Source organism: Megascapheus bottae, chromosome 31 (assembly GCF_031878675.1).
Source record: "Megascapheus bottae isolate mThoBot1 chromosome 31, mThoBot2.hap1, whole genome shotgun sequence".
Lineage (NCBI taxonomy): Eukaryota > Metazoa > Chordata > Mammalia > Rodentia > Geomyidae > Megascapheus > Megascapheus bottae.
In genome coordinates this window covers 6204497-6217811 of record NC_143539.1, presented here as the reverse complement: position 1 = coordinate 6217811, position 13315 = coordinate 6204497, and the positions used below count along the sequence as shown (strand labels likewise).

Genomic DNA, 13315 nt, shown 5'->3' with positions numbered 1-13315 from the left:
CACCCCCCAACCCCACCCTCCCCAGAGCCCAGCCTAGAGCAGAAGAGCCTTTGCCCTGATCTGGGACCCACATCTAACACTGACCACAGCTGGGAGAGCCCAGCTCAGCCTGCAGGCTAGAAGGCCCCAGGTAAAGGAGGGTTCCTGGGCTATGGCCACCCCTCTTCCATGACTGCTGGCCCAGAGCATGGTGGGAAGGTGGGTGGGGATAGGGTAGGTGCAGATAAAAACAACTTGAGAAGTCACCACCCCCTAGATCTCCCAAAGTTACCTCAGCTGTGAATGGCAGGCAGTGGAAGGAGGGCTCGGAGAAGGGGGGACTCCCCAAAGCTAAGGCTGTAGATTCCATATCAACCTCACCCCAACCTTACCTGCCAGCCTGTGTGGGAATCAAGGTGTCTCTGGGTGTGTGTTCTGTTTCTGTGGCTCTTTTTCTTCTACTCAGTCTTTTCTTTCTTTTTCTGTCTCTGTCTCTGTCTCTCTGTCTCTCTCTGTCTCTGTCTCTCTCTGTGTGTCTCTCTCTCTGTCTCTCTGTCTCTCTGTCTCTCTGTCTCTCTGTCTCTCTCTCTCTCTCTCTCTGTCTCTCTCTCTCTCTCTCTTTCTCACTCTCCTGAAATATTTCTGCTTTTGTTGTTCCTTTGGGGGGGTGTTTTTATTTTTGTTGTTGAGTGAAAGCTTGGCTCCATTTGTGCTTGTTGCCCCCTTCATTTTTTCTAAGTAACTGAACCTCTCTGTTTCCTCATCTCCATCTCTCCTGTCTTTCTAAGAGTCCCTCCAGAGAGAAAGGTCCAATGTACCTCAATCTCTATATTTTGATTTGTCTAATCTCTGTGCCTAGAAACAGTAGATAGATAACTAACTTGATAGATAACTAACTAGCTGAGTAAATGATAGAGATAGATAGATAGATAGATAGATAGATAGATAGATAGATAGATAGACAGACATCTAACTAAGAACACATAGCTGTCTGTGCCCTGTTATTTCTCAGACTCTCTGATCTTCACCTCTGTCTGTTTCTACTATCTTGCCTCTGTTTTGTCCTCCCTTCCCCTCCCCTCCCCTCCTCTCCCCTGCCCTCCCCTCTTCTCCTCTCCTCTTCTCTCCTCTTCTCTCCTCTCCTCTGACCTCTCTGCTTCCCTCCACCTCCTTTCTCCCTCTCTCTGCCCCATTGCAGTGACCTGAGGAAGGAAGACTCCAGGAGGACAGGAGGACAGAGAGGAGCTGCTCTCACCTGCCTTTGCCTTGCAGAGCCAGAGGCTGCCTGGCATGGACGGCGTGGGCACGGCGGTGCTGCTCCTGCTGCTGGCAGGGGTCTCCCTGCTCCTGTCCTTGGGCTCTCGGGGCAAGGGCCGGCTGCCCCCGGGGCCCAGGCCTCTCCCGGTTCTGGGGAACCTGCTGCAGCTCCGCTCCCAAGACCTGCTGACCTCCCTCACCAAGGTGGGGGACGGGCCCTTGGGGGTGGGAGGAGGGGGCAAGAGCCCCCGTGACCTCCTCCTCCCCTCCTCAGCTGAGCAAGGAATACGGCTCCGTGTACACCGTGTACCTGGGGCCCAGGCGCGTGGTGGTGCTGAGCGGGTACCAAACGGTGAAGGAGGCGCTGGTGGACCAGGGCGAGGACTTCAGTGGCCGTGGACATTACCCAGTGTTTTTCAACTTTACCAAGGGCGATGGTGAGTGTCTCCCCTCCTCCTCCTCCACCATGCCCCAAGCTTTCCCACCTCCAGTCACCCCAGGACCTTGAACTGCAGCTCCATCCCAACCCCATCACTATCCAACTCCAGCTCTGTGCTTAAGTCTAGTGCTCTGCCACTTGAGCCAAGCTCCACTCTGGCTTTTTTGGTGGTTCATTGGACATAGAGTCTCACAGACTTTCCTGCCCATTGAACACGATCCTCAGATCTGACCCTCCTGAGTAGCTATATCACTAACCAGCATCCAATTTTTTTTGGCCAGTCCTGGGGCTTGAACTTACAGCCTGGGCACTGTCCTTGACCTTCTTTTACTCAAGGCTAACACTACCACTTGAGCCACAGCACCACTGCTGGCTTTTTCTGTGTATGAGGTACTGATGAAGCAAACCGTGGGTTTCATGCATGCTAGGCGTACACTACCACTAGGCCACATTCCCAGCCCCCTCTCTTCTTAAATTCTACTATCAGCCCCACCTTAATCTCATTACACTGAATTCTCTAGTCATTTCTCCCCATCCTCCACCAGTCAAATCTTCCATCCTAATTACTCACCTAAGTTGCCAAACCTCACTGTTTTCAACACAAGTCCAAACTTCATTTTCAACCTTAATCTCACTGTCATTGCCAAAGTCAAACTCAAGTCCAAACTCCCAAGTCCTTCTTCCACCGACCCCCATTCCCCCACCCAGCCTCGAGCCCAGTCTATCATCAGCCTCATTACCTTCTCTCTCCTTGTTCTCACCACTCTAGTGAGCATCTCAACCCAGACTCACCTCTGCGCTCCACCATTCAATAGCTCATATCACACATTCTAAAATCCTCCTCTGCTCAGTCCCCCATGAACTTGGAAATCAACATTTTTGAAGCATACATCTCTCATTCAAGGGAAACTATGTGATAAGGACTATTGACTGACCTCAAAAGTCATTGCAAAGCCAGGCACTGGTGGTATGTTTGTAATCCTAGCTAATCAGAAGGCTAACATGTAGAAGATCACAGTGCAAAGAAAGTCCAGGAAGGAGGGTCTATGAGACTGGAGTCTCCAATCAACCACCAGAAAGCCAGAAGCGGAACTGTGACTTTGTAATAGAGTGCTAGAATTAAGGGGTGAAAAGACATCTCAAGGACACTGCCCAGGCACTGAGTGTAAACCCCAGCATATAATATGTTTGAAAAGCAATCCAGGCACAGAAGCTCACACCTGTAATCCTAAATACTGAGCAAGCTGAGATCTGAGGTTCATGGTTCAAAGCCAGCCTGGGCACTAAAAAAAGTCCATGAGATTCTTACCTCCAATTAATCACCAGAAAAAAAAAACAGAAGGGGCGCCCAGGCCCAGAGTTCAAGTCCCATGACCTCCAAAAAAAAAAAGTTTGAAAAACAAATTCAAGGTATTATCCTATGGTTCAAAGTCAATTGGGAAATGCAACTCAATATGAGACTGTCTATCAGTATGAAGCCAGTAGTAGGCCAGGGGTCTATAGTAATTAGGAGGAAGAATAAGATAACCTTCAAGAAGGACTTGGCAAATACCCAGCAGCCAGTCTTGTTCTAGGTCAGGATCCCAGTGACCCAAGGTTTATTTTCCTTGTTTATTCTCTCTTATTTGTGCAATGCTTAATGCGTAATCACCAACAAGGCTCCCACTAGGCAAAAGCAAGGAGAGTAGGGACCGTCCTAAGCCTCTGTCCTGGCTTCTGACTAGCACTTCACTAAATAGTTAGGAGAGTCTTTATGTGTGGCTTAAACTCAGAAACTGAGTGCTGGCCCTCAGCTTTTATGCCCCAAGATAGTTGCTCTAACACTTGAGCCCAGCTCCACTTCCAACTATTTTTTTGTGGCTCATTGCATGTAAGACTCTGGCAGACTTCCCTGCCCAGGTTGGGTTGGAGTCATGATCCTCAGATCTCAGCTAGGATGACAGGTGTGAGCCATCAGCACTCAGCAGTCATGAGGTTCTTAAAGAGTCAGGATGTCCAGAAGTGAGGAAAGGAAATCCCAAGGCCCTGTGGAAACTCAAACAAAACAATCTCACCCACCCTGGAGGTTTCCTGAAAAGAGAATCAGTCTATCTTCCAGGAAACACCAGCAAAAGGGGGATTCCGGAACTGAGATGTCCATTGGGCTAACCACTCCTCTTCTCCTTAGGCCTTGCTTTCTCCAATGGAGAACGGTGGAAGGTCCTGAGAAAGTTCTCTGTCCAGATTCTACGGAACTTTGGGATGGGAAAGAGAAGCATGGAGGAGAGGATCCTGGAGGAAGGCAGCTTCCTGCTAGAGTCCCTGCAGAAGACACAAGGTCAGGGTGGAAAAGGAGTCCTTAGTGAATGCAGTCTCCACCCCTAATCAACATGCACCCTTCTTAGTAGGCACTGATGTGAATGCAAAACCTCTGGAGGGCCCTCACTTGACTCATTATGAGAATGGCGCCCCTAGAGGCCCTTCTGCTTATGACCGAGATTTCAGGCGTGAGGCACCAGCTCCTCCTGGCTGTCTCCATTCTTTATCACATCTGAAAGTCCCTTTTACTGTGAAAAGCACAGGTTACAACTTTATTTTTTTGCCAGTCCTGGGCCTTGAAGTCAGGGCCGGGGCACTGCCTTTGGACTCTCTCAAGGCTAGAGCTTTACCACTTGAACCACACAACCATTTCTGGCTTCTGTCTATGTATGTGGTACTGAGGAATTTAACCTGGGTCTTTGTGCATGCTAGGCAAGCACTCTACCGCTAGGCCAACACATGGCCCTGAAAAGCACAGGTTGTAAGGAAGGGGACATGGACTTCTTGAGGGGAGGGGGAAGCATTATTCCACAGTCTCCTAATGGGTCAGATCACACCCAGGAGACCCCGCCCACCATCACTGACCTCTTCCAATTGCCTCATGAAGGGGGTGATTCCACGAAGTCCATTTGACTGCAGACAAAACTGAGCTTAAGGGAACTGGACTTCTGCAGGCCCAGGTCACCTGAGGACCTGGGGAGCCCAAGTCAGGCTTCAAACACAGTGTCCTTAGCAGTAGACTGGGCTGGGACTAATGGGTCTGGGTGGCTCTGTTCAGATGGTTCCTCTGCCCCTGTTGACTGTGGCCTGTGTGGCTTTTGGAGACTGTGAGCATTGTGTTCCTCTGTGTAGGGGTGTGTGTGTGTGTGTGTGTGTGTGTGAGAGAGAGAGAGAGAGAGAGAGAGAGAGAGAGAGAGAGAGAGAGAGAGAGAGGCAGCTACATGTGTTCTGTCAAGTCTGATCATCTGGAACGTGCTGTCATGGCAGGAAAAACCCGTTCTGTTGGTGGGGTCTTGTGGAAATCTGCAGAATGCTGTGGTTTTCAGAGGCCCAGTGTCTCCCTGAGTACTTTCTGGGTCTGGTGCGCAGCCTGCCTGGCGGGTGCAATGTGGCTGCCACAACTTGTGAGCTGGGTCTGTGGCTGCATGGCCAGCCAGCGTGCCAGTTGGAGCCGAGGCAGCATGGGGCTGAGAGGCCTGGGTGGCACAGGGTGTCTTCCACAGCTGGACACCTGACTCCGTCCCCTTCCCCCCTCCTCCACCCCTCAGGGGAGCCCTTCGACCCAGTGTTCATACTGAGCCGCTCCGTGTCCAACATCATCTGCTCGGTGATCTTCGGCCACCGCTTCGATTACAGCGACGAGCGCCTGCTGACCATTATCCGCTTCATCAACGACAACTTCCAGATCATGAGCAGTCCCTGGGGCGAGGTCAGCAGCTGAGGCGGGACAGAGCCGGGCTGGGGGTGAGGTGGGAGGGGTGGTTACTAAGATTGAAATGCCACTGGAAAGAGCCCGCACAGAAAATGCTGCGCCTGGATTCACTCTGGCCCCGCCCATCTGACCACGCCCCTCTGAAGAAGGGACCTCTATTGGTCCAGTCTGGTCACGCCCCCCTCGGGCCACGCCCCTGTGGAGAAGAGGCATCTATTGGTCCAGTCTGGTCCCACCCTTCTGGGATAGAACGTCCACGGACTCAATCCCAGCAAGACTTTTCTTATATGGCCACATTCTCTGTTGAAAGAACCTTCATTAACCCAGTCTGCATACCTCCCCCCATCGCCCCCCGGTCCCCAACCCCCACTCTCTGCCATTCACATTTCCTCTAAGGCTCTGGTCACTCCCGACCATATAGGTGTCCTGTCTCCTTAAAGCTCTTGATTTACAGCATGTCTCTTTCCAACCCTCCCCCCCACAAATACCATACCAGCACTCCCGCCTATAATTCTAGCTACTGAGTAGGGACAGATCTGAGAAATCCAGTTCAAACCCAGCCCAGACAAAAAAGTCTGTGAGACGCTTATTTCCCATTAACCACCCAAATACCCAAAATGAAAAGTGTGGTTGAAGTGAGAGCTAGCCTTGAGCAAAAACAATCAGGGAGAGGAGCCAGGACCTGAGTTCAAGCTCGAGGACAGGCAACACAGGAAAGTAAAGAAAGAACACAAACACGCCCTGCCTAATCCTCCAAGCCCCTCCAACTCTTCCCCATCCCCAGCTCTACAACATCTTCCCGGGTCTTCTCGACTGGCTGCCTGTGGGGTCACACCGACGAATGTTCCAGAACTTCAGAGGTATGAAAGATCTGATCGCCCGCAGCGTCCGCGAACACCAGGCTTCTCTAGACCCCGACAACCCCCGGGACTTCATCGATTGTTTCCTCACCAAGATGGCAGAGGTAATCCTTGCCTTGGAAATCCCACCTGTAGTCGAGCCTGAAACTCTCTCGCTACCCGGACCACAAACCTCCAGCGATCCCAGATTGTGCAGGGGCTGAACAATTTTCTCCTGGAAGACCATTTGGGGTACTGGGCTCTGTTGAGAGTCCTAATTAACGGCTCATTGCCAGTGCTGACTTCATCCTGAATTCTGGGACTGAGGTTTTCACCAGCTGGACTCTGCCCCCTCCCAAGCCGCGCCCCCAACCCGCCCCATCTCCCTGGAAAGGTAACCAGGGAGTAAGCCCACCTGGCACCCAGCACCGTGGCGCAGGGCTGGGAGTGGAATCCCTGGGCCCTGACCTGTACCATCCCGTGTCAATCTCTGCAGGAGAAGAAGGACCCGCTCACCCACTTCCAAATGAACACCCTGCTGATGACCACGCATAACCTGCTTTTCGGTGGCACGGAGACAGTGGGCACCACGATGCGCTACGCCTTCCTCATACTCATGAAATACCCCAAAATTCAAGGTGCGAGCTGGCTCTGATTACGACCACACATAGCGGTAAAGCCTGAGGCGCCCCGGGAAAGTGGGCAGGGTCCACGCCTCCTAGCCAGATCTAACCGGGTGTGTAGGGATCCAGCCTTGGAGCACAATTCCCTGGTCTTCCCAAAACCTTGCCCAAAGCCACACCCCAAGTCCACCTCCAGCTGTGCTTCTAACCACACCCCCGACCATGCCCTGGATCTCACCCAAGCCACGCCCCTGCCCTGCACAAGCCACGCCTACAACCACGCCCTCCAACAGACCTCTCAACCCATAGCCAACCCTCCTTTATCTCCCCACGCCCACAAGGCCCAGTGTGGGACTCCCTATTTCTCCACCCCTGGCCCCTGGATTGATCCCCAAGATTCTTCCCGCTCACACACAGGCGCGCACCGTCCCACCACGATGCCCACCAGTCACCGGCCCGGTCCTGGAAGCCCCGCCCACAGGACCCCAGCAGCGGCCGGAAGTCCCGCCCACACAGCCCCTCCCTCAGGCGCCCGCGCGCCCACCCGCTCCGCGCGCACTCTCACTCAGCCCTGCACACCCACGGGTCCTCTCTAGGGCCCCTCCCGGGCTCCCGGCTCACCCTGGTGACCGGCCCGCCCCGCCTTCCCCCTCGGCCTCCAGCCCGCGTGCAGGAAGAGATCGACAAGGTGGTGGGGCACTCGCGCCAGCCCACGCTGGAGGACCGCGCCGCCATGCCCTACACCGACGCCGTGATCCACGAGGTGCAGCGCTTCGCTGACGTCATCCCCATGAGCCTGCCGCACCGCGTCATCAAGGACACGGAGTTCCGCGGCTTCCTGATCCCCGAGGTGCGCTCCCACCCGACCCGCCTCCCGCTCTTCCCCCTGCCCGTGGCGCCCGGGCCTCGCCACAGGGCAGCCCTCCACCCCAGCCCCTTCCAGGACCTGGGAATCCCACACCCCTGGCCTGCCACCAGCACGCGCCGCCGGGGCTCCTCGTTCCAGTCCCCGGGGGTGCGCACTGCGTCCTAGGATCTCCTGTGGCCAGAACCCCGGTTCTGAGACGTCTCCCCACCTAGACACTGAGCATCTGCTTATACGGGCGGGACGCCCCCCCTTCCTTCCTCAGACGCCACCACACACACCAGCATCACGGGAACCCCAGATGGAGTCCCGTGGCCTCTCCTCTGCCCCTTCCATGTGCCCTCGAACTCCAGGTATCTATAAAGTGCAAATGTCAGCTTGCACAAAGCCAACCCCTCCCCATCCTCACAGGGCACTGATGTCATCACCCTCCTTAACACCGTGCACCAAGACCCCAGCCAGTTCAAGACTCCCCATGAATTCAACCCTGACCATTTTCTAGAAGCCAATCAGTCTTTCAAGAAGAGTCCAGCCTTAATGCCCTTCTCAGCTGGTGAGTACATGAGTCAATCTTCCAAGCCTTGTTGTCCCTCCACACCCACACCTCCTCCCCCCTTCCCCATAACTGGGGTTTGAAGTCCCATCTTGTATTCTCAGGTGTTCCCCCCTCCCCCATGAAATCTGGTCCTCTACCACTTGAGCTCCACTTCCAGCTTTTTGCTGGGTAATTGGAGATAAGTGTTTCATGGACTTTCTTGCACTAGCTGGCTTTGAAACATCCTCAGCAGATATAATCCTCGTGCGTAGCTATAGATCAGCCGTAGCTCTCATTTCACTCCATAAACTCCCTTGCTTGTTCATCACATCCATGCTTGTCTTTGAATGCTCTCTGAACTCAAAAGTAACTTCAAATCTCTTACACTAAATGACATAGTTGCCAGCTTGGTGCTTTTTTTTTTTTTTTTTTTTTTTTTGCCAGTCCTGGGCTTGAGCTCAGCGCCTGAGCACTGTCCTTGGACTTTCTCAAGGATAGAGCTCTACCACTTGAGCCTCAGCACCACTTCCGGCTTTTTTCTATGTATGTGGTACCGAGGAATCGAACCCGGGTCTTCATGCATGCTAGGCAAGCACTTTAACCACTAGGCCAAACTCCCAGCCCCAGCTTGGTGCTTTATTTTGGTTCAATCCTTTATTTTGGTTCAATGGGAAATTCCCCATTTTCTCTGTGGCAAGGAGAAAAATAATAAATGAGCATATTCACTTGTACGAACCCCACCATGCCTGGGAAGGATTACCAGGGAAGGAGCTGGAGCTGGGCTCACAGCTGCTCACCCAGATGGTTTGCACCCCCATCCCCATCCTGTCTGTGTGATCTTGGATTTGTTTCTTCCCTTCTCTTAGCCTCAACTCCTACACCCATGAATATGCAGAATATAAATCAGGCTCTGGGGCTCACTCTTGTAATCCTGCTTCCTTAGGAGGCTGAGAGCTGCAGGATCACAGCTGAAGGCCAGCTAGGACAGAAAAGACCATCAGACTCTTAGCTATAATTAACCCCCAAAGAAGCTAGAAGAAGGGCTATGGTTGAAGTAGAAGAGAGCCAGCCTTGTGTGAAAAAGCCAAGGGACGACTCCCAGGAGCTGAGTTCAAGCTCTAGCCCAGCACATGCACACTCAAAATGCCCAGAAACTGTCTTGCCTAACAGCAGAAAAATTATTTCTGACACTGTCCAAATTTGAACCCGGGACAGCTGCTGTGCTTTGAATTTGCATTTGCTCCAATTTCTCCAAGCACCTTCCTAGCCTCAGGATTTCCTCTGAGGGTTTGGGGGAGCAAGGTGCAGTCCCTCAACCCCTTATCTGGCCTTCACTCCTCCGGTCCCTCCTCTGGCACCCCTGCAGGGCGCAGGCTGTGTCTGGGGGAGTCTCTGGCCAGAATGGAACTCTTCCTCTTCTTCACCGCCATCCTGCAGCGTTTCACCTTGCAGCCGCTGGTGGCGCCCGAGGACATCGACCTGACTCCACTCAGCTCTGGGCTGGGCAATGTGCCCAGGCCTTTCAAGTTGAAGATGATCCCCCGCTGACACCCCTACACCTGGAAGCCTGTCCTGTGAGCTTGGTGGCGGGTGTCTAGGGAATATTCTGTCCTCCTCCACCTCCCCTTCGTGTCTGGTAGTCACGTGTCCTTCCCCTGTCAACCCATGTCCGTCCTGTACCTGTATGCACTGTGAGTTCAGACAGAATCACTTTGGCATAGAAACCCCTCTCCTGTGCCCGGGACCTGCTCCGTGTGTCCTGTGATTCGCCCTTTCCTGGAATTTATGAATCATTTCCAAACAAATTTATTTTTTATTTTTTATTTTTGTACGTCATGGGGCTTGAACTCAGGACCTAGGCATGCTCCCTGTGCTCTTTTTCTGAAGGCTAGCACTCTACCACTTGATTTTTAGCACCACTTCTGGTTTTTGAGTGGTTAATTGGGGATAAGAGTCTCACTGGGACTTTATTCCTTCCTTCCTTTCTTTTTTGCCCGCGATGCTTGACCTGTAATCCTCAGATCTCAACCTCCTTAGTAGCTAGGATAACTACCATCAGCCACTGGATCGTAAACTCTCTTGGATGAATTCAGTGACACTGATTGTCTATCAATTGTCAGAATGGCTGTCATTAAGAAAATAAACAACTGGAGCCAGGATTGGTGGCTCAGGCCTGTAATCCTAGCTACTCAGGAGGCTGAGATCCAAAGATCAATGTTCAAAGCCAGCCTGGGCACTAAAGTCCATGAGACTCTTATCTCTAATTACCCACCATAAACCCAGAAGTGGTGCTGTGTTTCGAGGGGTAGGGCGGTAACCTTAAGCTGAAGAGCTCAGGGACAGCACCCAGGTCCAGAGTTCAAGCCCCACTATTGACAAAAAAAGAAGAAAAAAGAAAAAGAAAAGAAACACTGTAATTACTACTCAGGAGGCTGAGATATGAGGGCCAAGGTTTGAAGCCAGCCTGGGTAGGAAAGGCTATAAGACTCTTATCTCCAATGAACCACCAAAAAGCCCAGAAATAGGAGTGTGGCTCAAGTGGTAGAGCACCAACCTTGAGTGAAAATGGTCAGGGGTAGCACCCACGACATGAGCTCAAGTTCCAAGAACGGTATACAGAGCTGGGAGTTTGGCCTAGTGGTTGAGTGCTTGCCTACCATGCACAAGGACCTAGGCTCAATTCCTCGGTACCACAACATAGCAAAAAGCCAAAAGTGGTACTGTAGCTTAAATGGTAGAGCTCTAGCCTTGAGAAAGCCCAAGGACAGTGCCCAGGCCCTGCGTTCAAGGCCCAGGACTGGCAAAAAAAAAAATCTTTCCTAACCAAGACTGGTATACACAGACACAAATGCACACACACACACACACACACACACACACACACACACACACACACACATCCTAGTAGCCACAGAAGTGCCAAATACCTGAGCCACCTGTGCCTGGCTAGCAATAAATATTGTAATGTGAAATAAACGTACAAGAGGGGGATCCGGGCATGGTGGCTCATGCCTGTAATCCTAGCTACTCAGGAGGCTGAGATCTGAGGATTATGGTTCAAAACCAACCCAGGCACTGAAGACCTTGAGACACTCATCTCCAATTAATCACTAGAAAATGGGAAGTGACATTGTGGCTCAAGGAGTAGGTTGGTAGCCTTGAGCTGAAGAGCTCAGGGACAGCACCCAGGCCCAGAGCTCAAGCCCCATGACAAAAAAAAAAAAAAGTACAAGAAAGGGAAGGGGAAATAAAGAGAGAAAAAAATCTAATAATATTACTTCCGGTATAGAGTTCAAGGAAACTTGGGGCCAAGAGTGCAGGAGTGTGGCCTAGTTGGTAGAATATGTGGCAGCATGGATGAAGCCATGGGTTTGATTCCTTGGTACCACGTACACACACACAAAAAGCCAGAAGTAGTGCTATGACCTAAGTGGTAGAGCACTAACCTGTAGCAAAAGTACTGAAGGACAATGCCCAGGCCCTGAGATCAAACCCCAGGACTGCCAGAGAGGGGAAGGGGGAGAGAGAGGGAGATCACTGCACTGTTTGGCAAAAGTAGACCACAACATGGTTCTGGCAGAAAAGAGTTTATTGGGGGGCGGGAGTTTGGCCTAGTGGTAGAGTGCTTGCTTAGCATGCATGAAGACACAGGTTCGATTCCTCGGTACCACATACATAGGAAAAAGCCAGAAGTGGTGCTGAGGCTCAAGTGGTAAAGCTCTAGCCTTGAGAAAGTCCAAGGACAGTGCTCAGGCCCTGAGCTCAAGCCCAGGACTAGGAAAAAGAAAAAAGAAAGAAAGAAGAAAAGAGTTTATTGGAGAGAGAGCAAATTGCTGACCTGCATGAGACGGAGGCATGTGGAGGGAGAACAGAAAAGAGGGAGGGGACTGTGGGTGAGAGGTATTCTGTAGGAAAGGCAGGGGCAGGGCCCCAGCTGGTGTGGAAGTGATCTCAGAGCCTGGGAAACCTCAGGTATGAATGAGGTGGTTCAGGGTGTGACCTCAGCAGATGAGGAAGGGACCTCGGAGTCTGGGGTCCTTTACTGACTCACAGTCAGGGTTGACAGCAGGTGGTTACTGGTTTCGGGCAGGTGATTTCTGGTAAGGTATGTATTGTCTTTCACAAAGAGGAAGGACAGACCTAACATTTCAGCCTTTGTATAGTTATGAAGGGGTTCTGGCTCTCTCTGACTACTTCCTGCTGACAAGGGGTGGAGATGTAATCCAGTCTGGGAGAAGGCAGCAGTAATGGTTCCTAGGTAGAGAGCGTGTGTATGGCCTTTGGATGAAACCGGAAAGAAATCTTTAGTAGGGACTGAACAATAAGAAAGGAAAAATTATTAGGGTACACAAACAGCAGACGGAAGGACAGCCATTCATTCAAGCGGAAAAGAAAGAATTGGCTAGTTCCTATCTGCTGTGTTCCATGTGGTCCTGGAGTTGGTAGAAAATGTCCCTAGCTTCTTCTAACTGATTAACATCTGGTGATTGGGTAGAAGAGAGCATGGTCAGAAGCTGGGGCTGGATTGGAGGGTTAAGGACCTGGTAGGAGGCCTTAGGAGATGTCTGGATAGTAGAGATGGGAGATCCAGAAGTGTCCACAGGCAAACTGTCCCAAATCTAAGACTAATTATAATTTCCTGTCCACTTAAAAGACAGGTATGAGGGGCCGGGAGTTTGGCCTAGTGGTAGCGTGTTTGCCTAGCATGCACGAAGACCCGGGTTCGATTCCTCGGTACCCCACATACGTAACAAAAAGTTGGAAGTGGTGCTGAGGCTCAAGTGGTAGAGCTCTAGCCTTGAGAAAGTCCAAGGACAGTGCTCAAGCCCTGAGCCCAAGCCCAGGACTGGCAAAAAAAAAAAAAAGACAGGTATGAACATTAGAGAGGCATGCTTACTATTTCTGTTGATCTCCCAGCTCTGGTTAATTTTGAAAGGATAAACACAAAGTGACTCCATTTAAAATGGGACACCATCTCCTTTTACTCCTCTCCATGACCCCAGGACCAGATTTGACCCCGGGGGTCTAGGTGCTCTTTGTTGGGCTTG

General features: G+C 51.8%; 1 protein-coding gene across 1 annotated transcript; it reads left to right on the top strand.

The window, feature by feature from the left end:
- Positions 1–1211: 1211 nt before the first annotated feature.
- LOC150043810 (cytochrome P450 2F2-like) lies at positions 1212–10072 on the top strand. The gene is made up of 9 exons (XM_090322751.1): positions 1212–1440; positions 1511–1673; positions 3843–3992; positions 5242–5402; positions 6190–6369; positions 6741–6882; positions 7530–7717; positions 8144–8285; positions 9634–10072. Exons 1-9 carry the CDS (start codon positions 1270–1272, stop codon positions 9813–9815), a joined length of 1479 nt encoding a protein of 492 aa, XP_090178877.1. The 5' UTR covers positions 1212–1269; the 3' UTR covers positions 9816–10072.
- The last annotated feature ends 3243 nt before the right edge of the window (positions 10073–13315 follow it).

Coding starts and splice junctions, on each gene's coding strand:
- LOC150043810 (XM_090322751.1), top strand. CDS start 1,270: ATGGACGGCGTGGGCACGGCGGTGCTGCTCCTGCTGCTGGCAGGGGTC. Junction 6,370..6,740: donor TCCTCACCAAGATGGCAGAG/GTAATCCTTGCC, acceptor CAATCTCTGCAG/GAGAAGAAGGACCCGCTCAC. Junction 6,883..7,529: donor GAAATACCCCAAAATTCAAG/GTGCGAGCTGGC, acceptor CTCGGCCTCCAG/CCCGCGTGCAGGAAGAGATC.